Here is a 25,331-nt window from a genome sequence, read left to right as displayed (position 1 = left end):
TTTCCCCCCATTTGTTGAGTACATTTTTGAAGCCATTTATTTATTTATTCTGTATTTTTATTTTATTTATTTTTCGTGATTATGACCTCCGTAGTAAAAGTCAATGTAAGCCTGCAATGTAACAGCTTGAGAGGCTCACTGAGACATTAATCCAGGTAAATCCACCATTTGGACAGAATTTTCTCCCCAGCAGAAGATGCTGCTGCTGCTGCTGCTGCTGCTGCTGTTGCTGCTGCTGAGGTTGCATAAGAAGCAGCGGATCTGCACAGCGCCTCTACCGTCGCCCTCCCCTCCTCTATCTGTTCAAATGAGACAGCGCTGCTCTGCTCTGCGCTCTGAGTGTGTGTCACAGGACGGGCCGCTCTGTTATGGAGGACTAACCGACTGAAAACGCCGCACAGCGCCTCTCCTGCCTCGCACCGAGGGCTCCCTCCAGGCCGGGAGGCTGTGGATTCCCGCCCGCTCCCCGCACTTTGTGGACCGTCGTGCTTCTTATGGGATCGGAAGGCGCATCTCTGGCTCTCTCTGACAGGACGCGGGACTGCCTCCCTTAGAATCATTTCCCTCGGCCTTTTTCTGCGTCGCAGCATTTTGGGAGAAAACGTGATCAAGCGGCCGGAAGCAGCGAGCCGATCATGGATTAATGCTCGAGTGAATTCTCATCTGAAAGGTATATTCTCACAGGGATGCTAGGAACCGAAAGGCCGTATGGGAGGAAGGATGTGTCCGATGCGAAACGTGTGTGTGTGTGTGTGTGTGTGTGTGTGTCTGGGTGTGTGTTTGTGATGGATGGTGGTGGGTGATGGCAGCAGCATCCACACTGCAGCTCCTGTGCCCTGGCGGAGCGGAGGAGACTGCAGAGGAACGGGGCTGCTTCCAGCGGGGAAAGAGACTGGGTGTTCCGCCTCTTTGTGTAAGCGGCCTGGGCCTCTGGGTGACTGACTGACTGACTGACTGACTGCTGATCACCCGCATCGAGCTGCGTATTATTAACAAACACAATGACGTCAGCGTCTGCCAGTGACGCGATCCTTTCCTCGACCACCTTCTAATTTGTCCATATTTTTATTCCACTGAGTGTTTTTCAGTGTCGATGCTCTGCAGCTCTCTGCTCTTGCTGAGGGCCGGATCGGCTTCCGCTCTTCTGATCGCCTTGGAAGTTCTCATGGTTTCTGTAGAGTTTTAAAGGCACTGAAACTGATTAGCATGACAAAACAAGCAGTCAGCATGAGCGTGTAGTGACAGGCCGGGGTTCAGTTGCTCCTCAACACTGAGATGTTTTTTTTCACAGGAGCTCTTGATGGTCAGAAGTTTACTCATTCTTCATTGGTGTGAAGCTTCTGGATATTTTGAGGGTTCCCTCTATCAGTCGTAATTAGGGAGAATATTTAGATTTCCCAAAGAGAAAAGCTGGACCACTTCAATCATACCTGGTCTACACTGTCAGACTTATTATCACGATGCATTTAAAGAGTCCCTTCTCTATGTGGTTAGATTAAATAATAAATTTCAGATGGACTTTCAAAAGTCATGCCTGTAAACTCAAGGCCTTGTGGACAGTGTCCCAACAGATCAGGTTGAGCTTGAGCCTTGTTGGTTCCTGGGTTGTTCATGAACATCCTAACAGATGGGGTGAGAATCTGTGGGTGAGAATCCTCCTGGCCTTTTCCAGGTCTGACACAATTATAATTGTTATGCCGAATATTTATCTCAGAACCTTCAGCTGTTTAGAAGAGTCTCCAAAAGACTTTCTCGACTTTTCTTGTAGTCTTTCTAAAGTTCCCCTGATTTTCATTGTTGTAAGACTAAGTACTGGTTACTAACCAGTAACCTAGAACAAGTACACTCAGTACTTCTGACTAGTGCTGGCAGACTTCCTGCATGAGTTAGCATGTTCTCCCAGTGCAGGTGTGGATTCTCTCTCACTTCCTCATACTTCCCAAAAACATGATTGTTAGGTTGGTAGGTCTCTCCAAATTTTCCTTGAGTGTGTACAGAGTTTCTTGTCCACCAGTAAAAGAAAGGTAGAATAATGTAATTATAGCTCAAAAGAAAACATTGCTATTAGATGGAATTTTCTTGTTTCTTTATTGAATAACTTTGGAAGTCTAAAATGATGTGAATGTGTCATTCAGCTGGACTTTTCACTGTGCAGATGGCCTTTTAGTATGCTAATATCTAATAAGAAATATACTTTTTTTTTTTTTTTTAAAGAGGCAGAATAATCTGTTTACCAGCCACATCAAATCATTTTGTAGCACAATCAAGTTATCTTGAGTCGTTATAAAAGGCTGGATATATCAAGTAAGATTAGAAAAAAATTGACTTTACTTACAGCCTTTAAAGTGGGCATTTGTGGGGTCCTGTGGTGGTGCAGGGGCAGCGCACGACCCACCTATGGAGGCCTTAGTTCTCCATACGGACGTCACAGGTGACCTTTGCCACCTGTCTTCCTCTTCTCTCATTATACCTTCCTGTCTTACCACTCTCAACTAAAGGCAGCCAGAGCCAATAAGATCTTCTCAAAAATTGTCTGAATCACTTTAAAAATTCCTACTCTTTCTAAAACTCCCATTTTCCGGAAGTCATCACAACATCAATCTATTAACCCTTTAATGCTGGATTTTACCAGGATTTCATGGAGGAGTAGCTGCTACTGTTCCACCGGGTGTTTGCTGATTGCTGCTGATTAGTCTGAAGGAGCCGAGTGTGGGAATAATGTGGCAGGGCGGCTCTGTGAGCTTGAACGCTTGGGAACTCCAGCTTCCTCCTTCATCGTTGAAGGCAGCACTAGATTCCATCAGGTGCTTTGCACAGCTGAATGGTTGCATGGGAGATTAAAAGTTTTCTAAAACACGCACAAAAAAATCAAGGCAACACTCTGGGTGTCATTTTCACGAGGGAATAACATTATAGTGTAACGAGAAGCTCAAAAACGTTGATTTAAAATACCGCCCCTTTAAGGATCCTTACATATTTCCAAACAAAGAACTTCAAAGTTAGGGAATAGGTGAGGGGAATCGACGTCCTTTGACAGATGACTTTACTAGTACTTAGTTAGTCTTTACTATGCAAAGACACTTTTTCTGAAATTTAATTGAAGCAAATTAAAACTACAATGAATATTTAAAACATTAAATATTGAGGGTGTAAAACAAGAATTTTTTTAAATACTCGGGCAGTGTTTTTGTGAGGCCACTAGGGGATCCTCAGAAAACATCAAGGAAGATAAGACAAAAAAGCACAAATAAAGAAAAGAAATGTATTTATCAAAAAATGAAAGTAATAATTAAAATCAACTTTTAGACTAGCTTTAATCGCTCATCTTTGCCAGGGTGCTCCAGGATCCCTCTACTCACCGACATTGGTCTTTAAGTGTTCCCCTGGACTGAACAAGATTTTCCCGTCATGTCTGTCATCAAGATCTTGTTTTAGCTTGACCAATTCCCCTGAAACCAGTTTACTATGGTATTGCATCAAAAGGAATCAATTGATGTGCTTTGGACATGTGATCAGGATGCCAAGTGGTTCTCTTTGATTTCCCTGGGATGTCCACTGGGAAAAAACCCCGGAAGCTAATGAAGAGGCTACGTAACCCTCCTGCGTTTGAGAACCTGGTGGGATCTAACAGACGGTGATGGAGAGGGTCACTAGCTTTGGGGATCAAAATGACCTGGTACACCAGATCTGAAATAATAGATGGATGATAGCTCACACATCCAACACACATTATTGGTAAAAATAAACTAAAATAAACGGTGATCAGTAAGAATGTGATAGTAATTTCATGTTAGGAAAGGAGACCCTGGGGTCTGTAGGGGGGTGGGATGTTCAGGGATTTAGGATTGGAGTCTTGATAGGGGGTTGGAGCTGTTTCCTCTCTTTCTGCAGGTGCAAATGCAGACTTATAAGGGTGCTACCTTTTCTTTATCCGCCTTTATCTCATTTCCTCTTATTTTCTTCCTTCCCTTTAAACCTTTGCACCCCATCTCTCTCCTTCTCCTTCTCTTTCTCCCTCTCCTCCAACCCCTTTCTTTTCTGTTTTTCAAATGCAGCTTGCTCACTGCATTTGAAATCCCAAAGCATCCCAAAGCATTTTGGGATGGTGATGTATTTCACAATGGAGCTTATAAAATGTGTCTTATTTTTACTGTTTTATAAGTCTTAGCTTTCCTCTCCACCACCTGTTTACGGTGGAGAGGAACATCAGAAAGCCCTTCCAGCTGATTGATAATATCCATAAAATTCTACAGTTCACTGGAAGAAAACTACCCTGATGTTCTCTGTTTACATACTTGGACATTTTGCCAGGCTTCAAACAGATTACACTACTTATTAAGTGCTTGCTTTCCTGGCTTGAATCTGACTTACAAGCATAGTCCATAACTCTTCCAAAGTGCTGAGGTCTAGAAGCTCATTGTTAGCCTTCATCCTTCATCATACACCTTCATAAGTAGATTGCAAACCCAATGTTTGAGTTGTTTGAAGGTAGTTGATGGAAATTGTTCTTTTAATTAGTCCAGCCACTTTGTCCAATGAATCTATACCACTATCAGCAAACATGTTTTGGGCCTCACTGGAGGTCACATTTGACAAAGATTTAGAATTTAACAAAAAATTTGCATGTAGTTAGGTCTGCCTTCTAACCGAGGTGAAGCCTTTTTTAATCTGTTGTAACCTGGACTGGAGAAAGTTGTTCAATGATTTTTTTCAGTTCCTGAATGGACTGGTGCAGCGCTCTCTCTGGGTTTGGGGCCCCAGTCATCCCTGAGTCGCCTCCTTGTTCAGAACGCAGCAGCTTTCCTTTTGACTGATTCTCTCAGATGGGAACATTACACCTGAGTTTTTGTCTTCACTACATCAGCTTCCTGTCTGTTTTAAAGTACATTTTAAACTTTTGTGTTTGTATTCAAAGCCCTGCTCCCACTTATCTAACCACTTGAGTGCGTTTCTCTATCAGGTCCTCGAGGTCAGACATTTAATATTTACTAATAATTCCATGGACAGAGTACAAACATGGGGGGCTGACATTTTTTGGTGGACTCACCTTGGTTCTAGAGTCAGCTTCCACTAGATTTTCAATTTATAACAGAACTTGGCCTTTTAAATTTAAAAATCAAATCTTTTTTCATTCAGGCACACTTTTAAAAAGCTAAAAATGTGGTGGTGCTTCTGGTTTGATCCTATTTTTAATCTGCTTTTTTAGGTTTCCTTTTACACATTTATTTTGTTAGCCACTTTGGTTACAGATGTTGTGTATGTGTAACTGATTGGTTGACTGATTAATTCCTTCGAGAACCCTTCCAGTAATTACAGCCAAACAGTTTTTGTTTTACCCAGAAAGTATGTGGCATGTCCATGTGGTTGACTCCAGATTCCAGTCAGACTTTAAGATGATGGTTTTGGAAAACTAGATTTTCATGATTCAACTCTTCCCAATTGTATTGCCATAAATTTCAACAATTACCACGCTGTTCAAGGAATGCAGTGTCTGTGATGGAGTTCCTGTTTTGGTTCCCTTTGTTATTACTGACTTCAAGATGAACTTGTGGGACATTTGCTCATGGAAAAACCAATAGCTGTTTTGAATGTTTTCCATTTGCCAATATCTTTCTTCTTTCTTCAAAACAGAAATGGCTTTATTATCATTTTCTGATTGATGAACATGTCATTGTGAGGATGTTTCCTCTTTGACATAGAAAGTTTAATGGAGCAAAGTGGTAAACTGCTTTTATTGCTGGGCTCACATGGCCTGCATGAGTTTAAAGAGTCCCATTCAGATCTAAAACTACAGATTATACACACAATATTTTACAAATAAAAAATTGTGCCAGTCAGCTAAGAAAAAAAAAACAAAAAACTTTTTTGCCTATATGCTAATGCTATAGCTAGCAATAACTCATCACCCTGAAAAGACTATATGAATGGTGAAATATGATAGTGAGAGAATCATGCTGTGGTAGGGAATATAAAAACTTTTGGATTGTGGATTGGTTGAGATTACTGTAAAACAGAAAAAAGAAAGAAAGAAAGATCCAGAAGGTCAACCTATTAAATGTCTCTACTGATGAGAAAAATCAGTCGATGTCTGCCTCTGTGGTCATAAACGTCTGCAGGGCTGCTTGTTGCTTGCCGTAGCTCCGCCCACATTCAGAGGGCAGAGCTACAGCAACAAGAGTTGTCAGAGTTGAGTTCTTGTGAGAAGGCCTGTCACAATAACATATTTTGCTGGACAATAAATTGTCCCAGAAAGTATTGTGGTAAATTGAACAAGGCAAAAATGGTTCAGCATTTTTGCATCGAGTCACTGTGCATGTGTATTTGTGTCTTTAAAAACAGAGGCACTGTTTCACATATTATTGATAATATATGACAAAAGCATGCAAAAACCCAGCAGATATGTAAGTACAATGATTTTATTGGGAGCAGTGATGATTCGACTGCCAACTCCAATCTCAGAAGCAGTTTCAAAAAACAATATTTTCATTTTTACTTTTTTTACACAAACAACCTGTAAGTTGTAAAAGTGGGAAATAGTATTTGCCACCTTCCACACGTCTTCTGTTTGGACAGTTTTGTCCAACTTTAATGTTTTGGACAAAGGGGTCAGGTGCCAGACAGGAGCGCAGGTACATGGTGACTTTGTATTGATATCTGACAGCTGATGAGATTGAGACAGACATTCAAATACACATGACCTTTGACCCACACAAGGTGCCATAACAAACAGAACAGACCACTTTCAGGGAACTGACATTGAGAGACAAACAAACGGAGAATCATTTTAAGCTCTTCAAACATTTAAGGTCAGACCTGATGAGCACTGGCACTGACTCGGTCTCAGAACCTTTCTCTGCTCCGTAAACACACCCAGCAGCAGGCTGAGGATTTGTTATAGTTGGAGGTAGACCTGTCACAATTACAAATTTTTATGGTACATTTTTGCGATAGGTGATAGTGAGACCATTTTCAATTAATATATTGATACAACTACTGTTGTCAGCATTTTGTGACTCCTCTATTTATTTATTTATCTATTTATTTATCTATTTCTCAAAATAGGAACTGACGTGTCCTTTACTTATTGGTTTTGTCTTAAATTGATCATATTTTCTTTTCTTAAGAAAAAAACTCTCCTCCTACGAAATATTATGCTGAGATATTAAAAAGGTATCAAGTATTTTTCTTAGAATTCGTATGGAGTTTGAAAGTTAGTGGCCACAGCTGCTGTCGTGTGTTAGCCGGCGGTCACAAAACCAGGAGGGTGAAAATGCCTTTTCTCTGCAGCACATACAGAGGGTGGGTGTGACTGAGGAGGCTGGTAGAGATACTCAGAGACGGAGGCAGAGGAGAACTGTGACTTCCTTATTAACACCAAGACTCATTCTTTATTTTGCCTATAAATGATTTGTATGCAAACATTAAATATCACATGTCTATCTACACCTAAAGCTGTCGGTTCAGTATTTTTTGCTCCTCAATGAAAATCTCTTTTTTTGTGCGATTTCTTCCTTCCGTTCTGTTGGTAGCAACCTGCTAATCGAGGCCACAGATGCTTTGTTTGCTCCTGCCTCCCACTCTGAAACAGGCCCCTGACATAACACAGTAAGAGGGGCAATAAAAATTCTTGTTGTAAATGTGCATCCTGCAAACAAAAGAGGAATTGTTATGAAGCAGCCTGTAGCATGTTGTCGCCCTCAGGTCTCTTGTGGAGTTACCCTGAAGTTGACGGAAACGGTGTGTGTTTGCTTTAGTGTTTCATGGTGCTTGCTGTAGCGGTCCTAGCTGCTGTATTATGTAATGGATGAGGCTTGTTTATGCCACAGTGGATGCAGAGCCACTCAGCAGCAGCTGCAGAGGAGGAACACTGGAACTATTCTGAGTGATAAAACAATAAACGATGCTGGATCATGGTCTGAGTGGAAATAAGTTGTGATAACCTTTTCTGATTACTTATATGAAGCAGTTGGGTTATTGTGTAAGCGTGCGTGTGTGTGTGAGAGAAGGTCCATAGTCAGCAGGTTATGTAACGGAGCAGTGTGAGCCTATGAGCTACAGATACCATGAGGTCATAGAGAACAGGCTAGATGAGGCCAGCATTCATTTACACTATGTTGTCTTTTCACTCGGATGCTTTGTCCACCTCCGCTGAAAGCTCTGAGACAAAAGACAGGCTTTGCATTCAGCAGCAAGCTGGTGATTGTTTCAACCGTTTGACTCCTTTGTTTGTTGTCTGGTTTCCAGTCAAACAACAAACGTTTCTTATTAGAACTGAGGACAGGCAGCTTTTCCCCTCATTTCTTCAATAATTATGTTTACAGTACCTTGCAGAAGTGTTCACGTTCTGTCAAGTTACAGCCACAAATTTATAGCATGTTAATCTTTCGCTTGATCAGTGTTGATGACCTCCTAGGGGTAGTATTGTGGAAATTTGACTTTTTGGAGCTTTGCATCACATTCTGTTATTGCCTCATTCAAAACACACCTAAAATGTTGCTTTGATTCTTCAATCAAAGAAGAGAGAAATCCTTTAATCTCCCATGGCAACCATTCAGCTGTGCAAAACACCTGGGTGGACTTAACCTCGCTTTCGAGGCACAGCTCCTCCTCAGAGCTTCAGTTTCCAAATTTCCGAGCTTCTGCTTTGCAATTTCAGGACATTAAATTACCAAGTGAGTTTCCTTTTAAGTCATATTTGATATATATAGCATTTGTATAACAACTGAAGGTAACATTGCTTGATTATGCTGTAAAATAGCTCTCAGTGCCTGGAAAATACATAATATTGTCGCTTTTTGACATACTTTTGAAAATGGAAGCACTAAATAGTTGCTGCAGATGCATTGGTTGCACATCCATGATGTCAACGTCCTGGTCCCTGAGGTCACGTGTTGGACTGAATACAAAATGCACAGTAAGTGCGAGATTTGCAAAAGTTGCACATGCTAAAGTGATGCTGACAGTCCTGTTTGAATCTGCATTTTGGTGGATTACTGGCTGTCATGAAGTGTCAGAGAGCAGCGCAGCCCAAGGAGCAACATGCAGCTCTTAAAAACCAAAAAGGAAATCTTTTTGATTATAAAAGCAATAGGAAAATGTGATTTCAGCAGTTCTTCTATATGTTTTCTGGCATATCTTCATTGAATAGTAACAACAGGAATCTGTTTCAAGATTCCATGAAACAGTGTCATTGTTTTTAAATTATTTTTATGGTTTTATACTTGTGTATATATATGTATTACTTATTTTCTCTTGTAACCAGGTTGTTATGTGTTGCAATTTTTTTTTGCCCAGGTCCCTCTTGAAAATGAGATCTAGATCTCAACGGGGTTTACCTGGTTAAATAAAGGAAAATGAAAATGAACAGAAGGACACCAGTGGTACAAGGCTTTTAGAAGGAATTTCACATTGTTGATTTTTTGCTCCAATCCATCTGGTTTATATTTTTAAGCCGGTTGAATACCTTCTCTTTTTCTCTACATATTTATGGCTTGTTCACATTTTTTTCTTCCTTTGTTAAAGTCAGACGATTCATTGTGTTCTAAAAATCTGAAAATAGAAATACATTTTAATGGAATTTTCTTAGCTTTCAAAATAACATTTCATGTATTTCTTTGCAACTCTAGATAAGTTTCAATTTGTAGATTTGAGGGCAAAAACGTCTCTTTTCGATTGAAAAGGCGGCTGCTCCCTGTTTCAGACAATAACACTGAAGTGACACTAATGAACCAAGAAAAGAATACAAATAGCAAACAAGGATAGTATGAAAGATAGTGTCAGGAAATAATCTAAATGGCGCAAATGTGCAGAAAGTCGAATTCAAGAATAAACTAACAAAGCTAGACAGATTAGAACTAGCAAGAAATTAACTAACAGCAATAGAACTAAGAAACATGAGAGAAAATGAACAGAACTGTAGAACATCACCATACCCAGAAGTAAAACCATCAGACAAAGACAGAAACAAAGCATAGACCCCCATGGCTGTGACACACACATATATTGGGAGAACACACACACACACACACTCCATGCAGAAAAATCCCTGGCCAGGATTTGAACCAGGACCTTCTTGCTGCCAGGCAACATTGCTGGATTCAGCAAAACTGAGCAATATGTCAAAGCTCAGTGCTAGAATTGTTCTGTTGTGCTGATGTATTTGGATCTAAATGCAGTATAATGGAGCAGATTATAAGCAGGTACATACAAGGATGTTTATCTAGTTTGACCAAGACAGATCAAGATGTTGCTATGAGCTTTGTAAACACGCAGCTGAGTTCATAAGGTATGTAGACATGCCAATATTTCAGGATCGTTGATATGAGGTTCTGTTAAAGGCAGTTATTGTACCTGCAGGTTGAAGCTCTCCTGTTGCTTTCATTTAAAATGAATTCAAACTAGCTGGTCCCAAAGGCTGTAGCTGATGTTTTACCTTAGAGGTACCAAGTCCAAAGAAGACTGGTAATCTCTTAAATCGCCTCTAAAAAATATATTCTCATGGTTGTTTATGTGAAGTCCATAAAATGGACTTGCCCAAAGAGTGGCAGCCCTCTCCTTGGGTTGCCATCTTATCGTGGTGGAGGGATTTGTGTGCCCCAATGATCCTAGGAGCTATGCAGAAGAAAATGGATGGATGGATGGATGGATGGATGGATGGATGGATGGATGGATGGATGGATGGATGGATGGATGGATGCCATTTTATAAGTTTTTCAACTGTCTGCCTTTTTGTACTGAAGTTTTTTCATCAAAGTTAACAAATATTTTCACAGGAAATTAAGGTAGGAGGCAGTGCACCACTTAGATCTTCCTGTGAGAAAAGTGCTTTGAGTCTGAGTATGTGCCTGATAGAAAAGAAAGGCAGTGTAAAGTCGATAAGATAGCACCCAAATTGATATATTCTTTCTTTTTTCCTTTTTCACTTTCATATCACATTTAGGCTGTCCAAAATTCTTCATGTTACTTTTATAGTGTGAGTTTCTCACAGGAAGATCACCACTTCCTGCCTCATGTTCCTGTGTAAACGTAATGTTTGTTTAAAAATCCTCCCCATAAAAGGTTCAAAATGAGTCTGAAAGGAGTTAATGAAATACTTCGGTTTGGTGGAAGAAAAGAAGGCTAGGTTTATCTAATTATTTGTGCATAGAATTTCCTGAGAGGTGAAATGGAATTCTAATACACTAATTCCAACATTACATATCTGGCTTGTGTTTAGATGGAGTAGGTAAATCTGCATCCCTAAACAAATAATGCTTCAACATCACCTCTATACTCATTTGTGACAGGTCACAGCAAAAGAAGGAACAAATCTACTCTGGGTGTTTTACAGATTCTGAAAGTGTAGATTCAGAACACCTAGAAATCAAAAACTAAATGAAGATGACCTGGCCATGTGAATGTTGGCACCCTGAATTCTAAAATGCTGAGAAAATGGTGTCAAATTTGGACACTGTAACACAATTCTATCACCATTGAGTTTTTTGATATGTCCAAATGTTCCAATGGATTAGTGTCACAATTCTGTGACTTCCTATATATGATATGAAATGTTCACAAGCACATCAACTTCATAATCAACACAAGAGCTCTCAAACAATCCTTTTAAGTCTCGTTACCAACACTAACCAGTTTCATGCTACATCACGCAGACACTCATTCTGCACATATGAAGATTCAACTCCTCTTGATGAATGGCCAGACTGGCTCTAACTGATATACCTACTTTCTGACTAATTCTGCTAAAAATGGTATGACCACTTGGAGGCACTCAGAGAATGAGAGTGTAAGGCAATGAGTTTTCTCCAGATCATTCAGCATGAATGTAACATAAAATGATATATTTTTATTGTAAATTACAACAAGCTCAAATTCCATTTGCATGATTTATTATTTTTCTCTTTTTTCTCTTTCTACTAAAAACTGGATGACTAAAGCCTTCAGTCTGGCGTTTTGGTCTCAACTGACCCTTTTTGTGAAGGACAATTTTGTTTACAGAGATTTTATAATTCATTTGATTTGTTTTTCATTTATTTTGGATATTTAAAATGCCTTACAGTTCTTGTGTTAATTGTGTTATACTACTTGAAAATGGTCTCAAAACAACAATATTATTGTTTATCACCATAATTTCTGGGACAGCAAAATTTGTTACCATGACAGGCCCAGTGATGGCATTGCAAAGGTAATCTGCTCTGTCCTGACAGACACAACTATGTGAATTTGACTATTTGTATTAACCGCCTACAGACAGAAGGCCTGACTGTATTTCCCTTTCTCCTGCAGGTTCCCAATGTTGAACATGTCCACCCCGAGTGAGCTGAAGTCTCCCTGCATGACTCGCAATGGTATGGTGAAGTTGCCCCCCAGCCAGCCTAACGGTCTCGGCAGTGCGAGTATCACTAAGGGGACGCCTGCTGCTAAGAACCGTCTATGCCAGTCCTCCTCTGTGCCCTCCATCTTGCCTCCTCCGCCGTCCTCTCTTCCCTATCATCACCATCTGCATCACTTGGACAACCCCGGGATGCCTCATACCACAGCACCTCTCTTGCCCTCTGACCTGGAGCCAGGGAAGCCTCTGGTGGGGCTGAAGCCATCTCTTCGTCAGCTCCCCCCCCTCACTTTGCCCAAACCCATACTGCTGGAGCGTCAGCTGGTCCTGGATGAGAAACTCCTCAACCGACTACTCTGGTACTTCACCACGGCAGAAAAATGTGTGCTGGCACAAGTATGCAAGACATGGCGCAAGGTGCTGTACCAGCCCAAGTTCTGGGAGGGGGTGACGCCCATCTTGCATGCCAAGGAGCTTTACAACATACTACCCAACGGGGAGAAGGAGTTTGTCAGCCTGCAGGCCTTTGCTCTGCGGGGCTTCCAGTCGTTCTGCTTAGTGGGGGTTTCGGACCTCGACATCTGTGAGTTTATTGACAACTACCCGCTGTCCAAGAAGGGGGTTCGTTCTCTCAGCCTCAAGAGGTCAACCATCACAGACGCTGGTTTGGAGGTAAGCTTGCTCTTGATGTTCTCCAATGATGACGTCATTGTCATCATCATTATTTAAACTCTTCAATAATATTGAAACTATTCTCAAGTATGAGCGATATCTCTCTCTCTGTCTTTCTCTCTCTCTCTTTGTATTACACACACACATAGAGTATGTCTGTCCATCTACACAAGATCTTTGTATTCATTCCACTAATATTGCATTAATTTCTATAGACTAATCCTAACCCCAACCTAAAGTCAATTCACACCTCAGTCCTAAACCTGACCCCTAACTTAAAAATAGAATGTCTTATGAGGCCCGGGCTTTGGGCCCCATAAGTAGCAGCCGGTCCCCACAACGTTATATGTGTTAGGAAAATGACCTTTACAATGTAGCAAATACAAGACCACACACACACTTTTTCTTTTATCGTGCATCGCTTTTTGTGTAATGCTTCTTTTTTTTTTCTGCTGGCAGTGTCTGATCTGCTGTTTGTAAATTGTACAGTTGTCTCATACTGACTGCACTCTGCTCTTTTCTCCAGCTGGCAGATAGATTTTTGTTTTACATTTGTTGAAAGCTAACTTAGTGTTTGCAGAAAGTAAAAGGACAGATTAACCGAGAAATAGAAGAAAAGATCAAAGCTCCACAGAGTGAGCCATTCTGGGTGTAATGGCATATTATGGTGTGAGATATTGCAATATTAAAATATTATTTTGTGAAAATGTAGTCTTGAAGAATCAATGCTGTTTCCCTGGTTTGTAGACAGAAGTTGTGTTTCCATTAGCCATAGAATTGCAAGTGTTGGAATTACCAAAATAAATTAGCTTAATGGGAAGATGTCAATTTTGAATAAATTCACATTTTGTTTTTCACATAGATGTTTTTCGCAAAAGTGAAATTGATTTTTTTTTCACATCACATGATGCATCACATGTGATCAACAGCTGGATGTTATTACTGGCAAAAACCACAAAGAAGACGACAGGAAGTTATAGAAGGATGATGTTTGTTTTTGTTTTTTGTTTTTGGACAATGAAGCTTCTTATGTTACGTTACTAAGCTTCCTAAATTTTGTCATTTTTAAAACACTGTTGGAGATTTATGAAACCTTTGTTTGTCAAAATCCCAAAACAAAGCATTTTCATTGTTCTATTGGTTTTAGTTTATCATTTGAATTAGACCTTAGAAAATATGGACTAGTCAAACCTAGCCTGATATCAGATGGCAGGTGGTTTAAAATCCCAGGTAATGATTTGTAAAACCTGGATAGGAACTCTTGGTTTTCCCAGAACTTCGGTCTTATTCTTGTGTCGTGTACAGTGAGCTGAATGTATTGTTGGATACTGTGTGAACTTCTTGCTATGAAAACTCTTCTTTCAAATCACATGAGCCCTACATTTCCGTTAACACCACTGATTTGGAGGCAAAGTTTCAGCTGTGCTGCCTGTGAAGCAGGACTCCTGCTCATGTCAGCAGATTTTATTTTTCTTTACCAAAGCAGAAAGGCACATGTCACTAAAATGAGTCAGCATGAATTTTTGTTCTCATAAACATTTTTTATATTCACTTCAATGTTGTGATCCTTACCGTCAGATTTCATTACACAGAACAAAAGCACATCATGCTTTGAAACAATCCTCTCAGATGGCTCTTCATATGTAATGTTCTAGGTTTCTATTCTAGGATAAGCGAGTGGTTGCCATGGAGAAGGCTGAAATTGTTGGCAGTGTTATCTATATATGGACATTCCTGTTTTTATGTGTTTTTTCTCTTTTGGTGAAAGCTTGAACTTCTGAATCATTAGATTAAATTTTCTGTACATTATATATATTCATTATTTAAACTTCCCTCAAAGTATCTCCATGGTGGAGCTGAAAGGTACATTTTAGAAGTTAGATAATCTCAAATGCACTAGTGAATAAAAAAAATGACACTTAGCTTTAGTGATGACACCCTGCTGAGGAAAACCAATTGCATCCTGACTGCTCCCATAGGACTCGGGGAAAAGCCGTCAGCAGGTGCTGCTAACCAAAAATAATTGGAAAGTGAGTTTTTCTTTTTAACAGTTTGTTGGTCTGAAGCTTTTAGGACTTTCTGATGACCTCCAGAAGCAGCTGCTGCTCCCCGTCAGTCTAGGGAGGGTTATACTGAGGAATGCTCCTGATCAGGACTCACTACGCCTGACACCGATTAGGGTCATTTAGGAATAGGTGTGTGCCAACATCAGTTCCCAGTTGCAGTGCATCCAAAAAGTATTCACAGCACTTCACTTTTTCCACATCGTTCTGCCTTATTCCAGATTATATTGAGTGTATATCTTCCCTCAAAATTCAAACAAATACCCCCCATAATCTCAAAATGACTGGAAAGAGTCTTTTTGTGAAAGGATAGTCTCCACAGGATTCACAGCCTTTGCTTAATATGCCACCTTTGGCAGCAGTTCCAGCCTCTGGTTTTGTTGAATCTGATTGGTGGATTTCTGCAGAGATGATTGTCCTGCTGGAAGGTTCTCCTCTCTCCACATAGGAACGCTGCAGCTCGGACAGAGTGACCATCGGTTTCGTGGTCACCTTCCTGACTGAAGCCTTTCTCCTCCAGTGGCTCAGTTCGGACGGCCGGCAGCTCTGAGTCCTGCTGGTTCCAAAGCATGATGGAGGCCACTGAGCTCTAAGACAGCAGAAATGTTTCTGGGTCCTTCCCCAGATTTGTCCATCAACATAATCCTCTCTCTGAGGTGTACAGACAATTCCTTTGATTTCATGCTTGGTGTTTGACCTCTGACCTGCACTGTCAGCCATGGCACCTTATATAGACAGGTGTGTTCCTTTCCAAATCAAGTCCAATCAACAGAATTTACCACAGGTGGACTTTATGTAAGAACTCAGGAATGGTCAGAGGAAAAGGCTCGATTTTGAGCTTCATGGCAAAGGGTCTGAATATTTATGTAAAACTGAGTTGTTGGTTTTCTATGTTTAATCAAATTTGCCAAAAATATCAAAAACCTTTTTCCACGTTGTTACAATGGGGGTTTCCAGATAGTTTGGAAGCTACAAAACGCTTCATTAATACATGATCTTTCTGCTTTATGATTGTGCTGCACTGAGCTCAGTCACAGCTGCTGCCATTTGTCCTGACAGTGAGAGACACTTTGTCTCATCAGGTGTCTCTGTAGGACACTTCTAGGTAGATTCATCTTTAATAAACTCATCTCCTGTGCTTTTTTGTGGAGTAGTTTGCTGAAGTGCTTTGATAGTGGAGCCCTGTCTCTGCTGTGATATGACTCATCTAATTAAATCATTCATCTGCAGATATCGTAAGAGGAATTTGAACTCTAGTCAAAATTGGAGTTCTGGATATTTTTAAGTTACTTTAGGCTAGTTATTTGTTTTCAATATATCTGCCGTCTAATTTGCACCACTCAAATCTACATATCGTTTATCTAGAAATCTGCTTAATATATCTTGAATTATTGTGTGACTCAAGATATCTTTAACTGGGATTATGACAAGTCAGAACAAAAAGATATCTCAAATTTACTCTATGACTAGTCATCATTTATTTGTTGATATGTGAAATATGTGTTTCAGATAGTACGGTAATTTGTTGTAGATATCTCAAATTCATTATTATCAACAACAACTTTACTAAAGATACAAATAGGTTCATATAAGAAAATAATAATATTTTCAAAAAAATACAAAATCACATAAAAAGATTATCTTTCTATTATTATTATTATTATTATTATTATTATTATTATTATTATTATTATTATTATTATTATTATTATTATTATTATTATTATTATTATTATTATTATTATATTTTCAATAATAGAAAATTATTTTTTCTTTTAGCTTAATTTAACTGAAATTTTTTTAAATTTTAATAGTGATTAATCTTTGTTCTGAAGAAAAGTGATTAATCTGTATGTTGTACTGTAATGTTTTAACTGTTTCAGCAGGCCTTTGCGAAAGAAAAGAAAATTAAAACTGTAGTGGCTGTAGTGTTAACAACTTCATTATCATTACAGCCATAGAAAGAACATAACATTTAAGGTTACAGTTATGAGTTAAAGATATCCATTTCATGACATTCTCCGGCTTATCAGTGTCTCAGCCGTGATGCCGGATGTGTTGACCTTTATTTTGCAGGTCATGTTGGAGCAAATGCAGGGCCTGATGCACCTGGAGCTGTCAGGCTGCAACGACTTCACGGAAGCTGGCCTGTGGTCCAGTCTCAATGCCAGGCTAACGTCCCTCAGCGTCAGTGACTGCATCAATGTGGCGGATGATGCCATCGCTGCTATTTCCCAGCTCCTGCCCAACCTATCAGAGCTGAGCCTGCAGGCCTACCACGTCACTGACACGGCCATGGCCTATTTCACAGCCAAACAGGTAGACTGCCAAAACAAGAGCGTCACACCTCACTGTTCACTGTTCCCTTACTCTTTAGGGAGGAATGAGACACAACGAAGCTAAACATCCCGCTCCGGCTTGCTCATTTCCCTCCTGATTAAGTTACATAACCGGCATGAAAATGTTTCACAGGGCTACACCACCCACACTCTACGGCTCCAGTCCTGCTGGGAGATCACCAACCATGGTGTGGTAAACATGGTGCACAGCCTGCCCAACCTGACCGCCCTGAGCCTCTCAGGCTGCTCCAAGATCACCGACGATGGCGTGGAGCTGGTGGCCGAGAACCTCCGGAAGCTCCGCAGCCTGGACCTGTCCTGGTGCCCCCGGATCACAGACATGGCCCTGGAGTACATCGCCTGCGATCTGCACAAACTGGAGGAGCTGGTGCTAGACAGGTCAGGGAGTTTTGAATCTTTTGTGCTTTTATCCACATTAAAAAAGTCCGAACCTGAGCTCAAGTCAAACATGAAGACATCGGTTTACATTGTATTCATTAGGGGACTATTTTTTCTTTTATTGCAGGCATCTTAAGGTATATTGTAGAAAAATTTAATTAGATTACACATTGCTCTGCAGACGTATTCATGCCCCTTGATTATTGGAAAGAGGCATGATATATATTTTTCATATATAAATTGTAAAATCTGAAAACCTGATTATCCATACACGTTTTAAAGGGCTGGTATCCTTTAGAAAGCAACTTTTTTGAGCTGTTTTGAGTTGAAGCTTCCAGATAATCAAGAAAGACCACAGCTGACACGGCCGTCTGACTGAAAATATCTCCAATGTCAAAAACATCTTGATGGTTGTTTAAAATTAAGGTCATGAAAAGAGCAAAAAAGCAAAAAAAAAAAAAAATTATAAATTTAAACTCAAGCTGTTAGCAAAGCTCTTCCAGTTGACTTGCAGTGATGAGGACGTGTTGTGTCTCTCTGCAGGTGTGTGCGAATCACTGACACGGGGCTGGGCTACCTGTCCACCATGTCTTCACTAAGAAGCCTTTATCTGCGCTGGTGCTGTCAGGTAATGCAAAACAGGAAGTGGAACAAAGCAAGCAGGAAATTACAAAACGTAAAGCCAACTACTGGAGATGTTCTCATTGTAAACAGCAGCCTGTACTTACCATGGTTACAGGATGATAATACAACATGGTGCTACATGTGTACAGAGGACAGTTGGAAAAAATATATATATTCTGCCCAATGAACATTTATTTTCATAAAAGGAAATAAACAAATCATAATCAAACCTTGTTGTATTTGTTTTTATATATATATATATAATATATATCCTGCAGACAGGATATAAATTAAATTAGGAAAGAATCGAGGTGTGTAGACATACTGCATGTCTTTAATCATAGAATAACTTTCTGTCTTTCAGGTGCAGGATTTTGGTCTGCAGCATTTGTTTGGAATGAGAAGTCTCCGTCTGCTGTCTCTTGCAGGTTTGATTTATGTTTCCCTATAAATCCCACCAAAAGGTCCTGCATGACGAAACTGTAAATGTGAAATGTAATCTGTCTCATAACATACTGTTACAGCACAGTGACAGTTTCAACAAATATGTAATTTTTATTATTTTTTTTAAATAAAAGTTACACACTACAGCTTTAATCACTGCGCATTTATAGCTTCTCGCCTAAACCTTTTGTGATCGTTTCCAAACACTAACCTGTTAAATTATGCAGCAGATGCTGAGATCTTTTCTCACGGTGAGCTGTGGCGATCCCAGCATCAGCTGCAGTAAACCAGCTGATGCTGCTTGATGAATGTTGTTGTGCATCAGGTGAGGGAGGGGCGGCTGCAGTTGGCCTGACCGTTGTCCTCTGTGCCTCCAGGCTGCCCTCTGCTGACCACCACCGGGCTGTCAGGCCTCATCCAGCTGCAGGAGCTGGAGGAACTGGAGCTGACAAACTGTCCAGGAGCCACGGCCGAGCTCTTCAAATACTACGCCCAGCACCTGCCCCACTGCATGGTCATCGAGTAAGACGGCCCAGCCCTCATCAGACAGACGGCCGTACGTCGACCTTCCTCCTCAACCCGTCCTCGTCCTTTTCACACCGAGCTGTCCCTGCATCTCTCCTCCTCTCCCCTCCCAGCCCATTCCTCACCCGTTCCCCTTCGCCCCCCTCCTCAGCCATCTGAACGGACTCCCTCGCTGGCAGGCAGACTGAGAGGCAGGAAGGTTCCAGGATAGGACATGCCACGTCCAGAGGCATGGCGTCCGAGCTGCGTTTGAGAAGATGCTGGCGTGAAGAGCTTGGTGTGACGTCTTGTCTGACAGCAAGTTTCTTTTTCACAATCAACAGAAGGCTGTTAGTCGGAGGAGAAAGCCTCTCTGTGGACTCGGAAGGAGTTTTTCTTAAATTAAACCCACCGCGGCGGGGAGAGCGTGCACGCCCCAGATGCTACAAGGAGGGAAAGAGGAGGCTAAAGACTTTTTGTTCGATGGAGACGAAGATTTTTTTTTTTTAGCTGTTTGAACTCATGAGCTCATACACTGCAAACACACTAAAACGTATACTGTATGTAAGTAAAGCAAATATAACTCCTGAAGATAATGAGTGGTGACACGTGTCATCTCTCCTTGTGATATTTCCCCCTGTTGCCCTTTTTTTTTTTCCCTCAGAAGGGATCCAAGGTTTCCTTTTTGCTCTTGCTCAGCTTCAGACTCTGCGTTTCTGGACAGAAAACCACCAAGTAAATAATGACGGACCATCTTAATATCTCTTTTTTTTTTTTTCTTCTCCCTGCTTCTGTGTGTGAAGTGTGTGTGTCACTGACTCACAGCTTCCCATCTCCGGGATCACCTTTTACTCCCCCATTTCTGTGTCTTAACTGAAATCCAAAAAAAACAGAAAAATAAAAAATCTAACAAAGCAAACAAACAAAAAAAGGAAACAGAATGAGACAAATAAACATAAAAGAAGTCAAAAGAAGATCTGAAAACAACTGTTTACATCAGCTTTTTTTGTGGGGGTTACATGAGGGGTAGCTGCACGCTTATTTGACTTGTTTGGTTCTGGCAATCATCTGTGTGCTCCTCTGTTTTCGTAAGACGGTGACATGGGGGTGTAGAGACGCTGCAGACGGATCCGCTTCGGGACTTCCAGTGACATTTTTTTTTTTTTTGCCACATCTGCACTGCAGCTACTAAACACATTCAGGTAGCAGAAGATTTTCAGTCGAGGAATTTTTTTTTCACCCCTTCCAAACTTGAGGTTTGAGTTTCAGTGGTTTTGTTTTGCTTTTTTTTTTTTTTTTTTTTTTCCCCTCACCTTTTTCTAATCAGAAAACACCTGATGTTAGTGTTATTTTAGAGCATTCGAACTTGTGTGGCTCTGATGCTTCTAGCACCGCAGGGGGTGGGGATGCAGTTTGCAAAGCCAGATTACTTCGGCAGCTGACACGAGGGCTCGGTGAATTCAGTGTTCATTAGAAGAACGTCTCGTCGACAAGCAGAGGCTCGGGGCTCTGGGGATTGAACTTACATGGGAACGCCATGGCTCGCTCTAGAAACCACAATCAGAGGCTTTTTTATTTTCTAGGCTTTGAAGTCATAGGAAAGATGAAGGTGAGATGGAATTTGTGTGGTGCATATTTCTATTCTGGATGTTTCTGACATGGTTCTGTTACAAAGGGGATAATAGTAAAGTCGATGGTGGAATGTGGCTGTGCCGGTGCGTTCACTGACAAAAAAAATGTAAAGCCAAAACGTTGAACACCAAGTCAGCTCCCAGAAGGAATGAACTGTAATAAACGGTAATGACCATCTAAACAGCCATCAGGTATAAGTGGCTATTTGTCCTGTCTACATTAGGGCTGAAACACTTAATCAGATTAAACGATTCTTGAAGTATTTGTGATTGATTAATCACTATCTGGCCGACTCAAAAAAGGTCATTTTCTAAAAGAACCACAAACTCAGAGCAGTAATTCAGCCAAAATGCCACAAAAAAAAAACAACCTTTTGCATTTGCATGTGTCGGAAGCAGCAGGCAAATCTTAAAGAGACAGAGACCCAATTACAAGGCGTTAAATTACAAAGTCAAATTACGGTAAAGCCACATGTGATATGCAGAGCATTTTTATAACAAATGAAGTTAACATAGTTACTTGATTGTGCTGTAAAATGGCACTGCATAAAAAGTACATAACACTGGCCCTTTAAGCCTGCTGACTGATTTCAGTTTGATTGAGAAGCGAACTGGAAAGGCTTCTTGCCATGATAAGCGCAAACCTTAGACAGTTTATAAAGTCATCTTATTATCACAGAAAATAAGCTCCTGAAAATGTTCTAACAATTTTATGTTGGCAGTAAACCCAACATGGCTCTGTAACTGAACTATGCCGTTAGCATAATCTACAGGTGGATAAAGAGGTTCAGGGAAAATGTGCTTACAGAAGGTAGAGGTGAGGGGGTTCTCACTCACCTCCACCAGTCATTCCTTGGGTTCTGAACACGGTACCTAACTGTTCTGAAGAGTTTGAGTCTGAGCCGGAAAGGCCTGTTGCTGGTAACGAAACACAGCCGAGGTCATCAATCCATATCACTAAAGCTTTGACTCTCCCAAACATTGGGCATGCTCAAATATATCTGCTTCAAGGCAAAAAAGGAAAAGCGGTAACGTTTCCTGTAACTCTGAGGGTCAGCCATCTTGGTTTCTGGACGGGTCCACCGGCGCTCCTCTGTTCGCCCTAACGGAGTCGGACCAGAGTCAGGCGGCAGAATGAACTCTGAACCAGACTGGACCCCGCGCATGTTTTGGCCTGGATACGGCTAATTCTAGACGTTCAGCATCTCATTGGTGTACAGACATTTATTTATTTATTCATGTATTTATTTATTTAAATAAATGTGTGTCTTATTTTCAGAATTTATTTATTGAAAATGGCATTTTTTTGACTCTTTTGTTTCAGTTTTTGCTTCAAGTGTGACCTTAATTGAGCTTATTCAATAATTGCTGTTTTCTATTATTATTGTTAACATTATTATTATTATTATTATTATTATTATTATTATTATTATTATTATTATTATTATTATTATTATTATTATTATTATTATTATTATTATTATTATTATTATTATTATTTATGTTGTGACATTTCAGGCCCTCTTAAGCAAAATGATCTAAACTCTTGGACACCATTGACATCATGACCAGTAACTTCAAGTTTTTAAACCTTCATAAAATACTGAAGTATATTTTCCTCTGTGCAAGTCTGTGTCGACTTTGTATTGCTGTTTGCTCCCTGCGGAATAATGGGATCTACAGCTGTGATGTTATATTTACTGTCATTGTGCTGAATGTGGCAGCAAAAATACAGAGTGTGATATACATAAACGCTTATAATGTGTGACTTCAACCTTTGCCATGGCTGAGCAATGTTTACATTGTCTAATTTTTAGAAAAGGGGAAGATCTCTGAGGATTCTATGGAAGCTTATTACTGACAAAACTACTGGAGCAAAAAGAAACGTGGGGAGATCCGGAGATAATTTGGTTTTTGGGGGAACTCAGTTAAAGGTATAGTTCACGTTTTTTTTTTTTGTTTTTGGTGAAGTTCAGTCAGTATTTTACCTGCAGAAGATAATCCTCTTGACATCTTCAATCAGTGTGTAAATCCAGATTATATTGGCTAATCCCAGAAGGGGAAAATTAAGTGGAATTCATAATGGTTCATGGAGGATTTTAAAATCCTTTCAGGCACCACCATGATTATTTATGGTGGAACTGGAAGTGGGAGACATTGCATCACTACTGGACTTCCTGTGGGATACAGGGAGAGCTGACCTACGGAGACCAGATCAATATCAAGCACATATACGTGATGGAACATGTTAAAATTGTTAAAGTCAGGTTTCAATGACTTTGGGAATTTTTTATAAGTAGGAATCAAATTAATTTGCAACTTTTAATTAATTACTTTTGGTTGAATACGGCATTAGTGAATAGATATGTATGTGAACATGAAAGATGTAACTGTATTAGTCCATCTCTAAAATAAACAGAATGCCTTGGAGTTGTTTTTATGAAATTACTTAGAAAGCAGAAAAAAGTTTTCTAACACCAATTATGTTCTAAACCAAATCAGTGTTTGCTGTTTGCTATGCCTTTTAATTTAACACCCTATTGACTTTACTGAAATTATGTGCAAGCAAATACTGGAGTTGAAAAATGTCTGTCGGTAAAGCCAAGCCAGTCTTAAGGCTGCATAACAAAAAATGAACTATAGCAGTTAAGCAAACGATTTTTGTTTCAGCTGTTGTTCCTCAGTGTGTTTTTCTCATAAATGGTAAATATACTGAACGTATATAGCGCTTTACCAATCATTTTTCACCACTCAAAGCACTTCACACTAGAGTCACATTTACCCATTTGCACACACATTTATACACCGAGACACATATCAGTAGACAATTTGGGGTTAAGTGCCTGGCACAAGGGCACATCGACACATAGCATGAGGAAGCTGGAATTGAACCTACAACCTTCTGAACACAAGATAACTACTCTGCACACAGAGCCACAGGAAGATCATTTGTGGTGCACTGGCTCCTACTGCAATTTCCTGTGTAAATAACAACTGAATGGAAATAAGACAATAGTTATTACAGGTTTATAAATATTTATAAAGTTGGTTTATAAAATACAATTGAGACTTTATGATTGGACTGAAGGTTCACTTTATCTTAGCACTACTCTGACTAGCTGTTAGCTTTAGCCTCCAGGACCACCCGATCCGGATTCAATATAAATGAAGTCTGTTGGGGATCTATAACAGGTCGATGGATTTATGTATTTTTTTACCTTTCTCACAGCAAAAATCCTGAATAATCGTTTGAAGGTACCTATAGTGGTAAAATGTTGCATCTTTAATGATGACTAATATTTCTGTTTCATCGGCCCTCGACCGTTCATCCTGTGTTCTCCAATTCTGACTCCCAGTGTGAGACACAGCTGTGTTTTTTTTTGTTTTGTTTTTTGTGTGTGTGTGTGTGTGTGTGCTTTCCGTATTTTGCCTTTGATGAGCTTCCAGTGAATTCACACATCTGTTTACATATCATGAGCTCTCATGCACAGTCATTTCGTAGCTGCAAACAACTAACCTTTCTACGGAGCATCACCCCAGGTCATTTTCTAAGACAAATCATTTCTATTACTGTCTGCAGTCTTTTTGGTCATCTGTCACTATTTTGTTACAACCCTTGTACAGCACAAGTTTAACTAAGCAGTAAAATAAAAACGGACAATTTACTGACATTGTTGAAACTGATAGATGTTTGTCTTGTCTTTCTCTGTGTTTTGATGCTGGAGCTGAACTTACTTTGGCTAATGACCACCAGGGGGCAGTGGAGGACCTCTACAGAAACGCAACGTTTGAGTCAGGCAAACTCCTGAGCAACGTTTTTGCTGTGGTATTGTTGATAGTACGTCACAAAATCAGATCTTACGATGTTGAATTAAACTACAAAAAGTTTATGAAGTTGATTGTCTGTTAGAATTAAAATGTTTTGAAGAAAAAAAAAAATGCAAGAATTTGGTTTTAAATAATAAGAAAAGATAAATATTGTTTACTTCCACTATTATGAGGATGAGTTGAATCTTTGTGTAAAAATCTCTTTACGCAAGGATTTTTTCAAAAAAAGAAATAACTGCACAACTTTTACAGGTTCATCTAACAAAATGCAAAAACAATGAATATGTTCAATATTCTTTATCACTTGTTTAAGAAAGCAAAACTACATAAATTCACCACAAATAAGTCTGAAAGCTTGCTATATATATATATATATATATATATATATCTTGTGCCAGACCAAGACTGCAATATTTTTGCAGTTAACAGAAAAATATGCAAGATAGTATTATGATTACATTTTAAATTGCTTAATAAGTAGGGTGCAATTCAGAGTTTG

The 25,331-nt window shown here is 39.9% G+C and overlaps 1 protein-coding gene across 1 annotated transcript; it reads left to right on the top strand.

The window, feature by feature from the left end:
• The first annotated feature begins 105 nt into the window (after nt 1-105).
• Nucleotides 106-22,429, top strand: fbxl16 (F-box and leucine-rich repeat protein 16). The gene is made up of 7 exons (XM_044099121.1): nt 106-670; nt 12,283-13,000; nt 17,140-17,382; nt 17,536-17,801; nt 18,345-18,429; nt 18,790-18,853; nt 19,247-22,429. Exons 2-7 carry the CDS (start codon nt 12,290-12,292, stop codon nt 19,393-19,395), a joined length of 1,518 nt encoding a protein of 505 aa, XP_043955056.1. The 5' UTR covers nt 106-670; nt 12,283-12,289; the 3' UTR covers nt 19,396-22,429.
• Nucleotides 22,430-25,331: the final 2,902 nt, after the last annotated feature.

Source organism: Gambusia affinis, linkage group LG19 (genome assembly GCF_019740435.1).
Source record: "Gambusia affinis linkage group LG19, SWU_Gaff_1.0, whole genome shotgun sequence".
Lineage (NCBI taxonomy): Eukaryota > Metazoa > Chordata > Actinopteri > Cyprinodontiformes > Poeciliidae > Gambusia > Gambusia affinis.
Note: the sequence above shows the minus strand (reverse complement) of the source record. Positions and strands in the feature narration are given on the sequence as shown.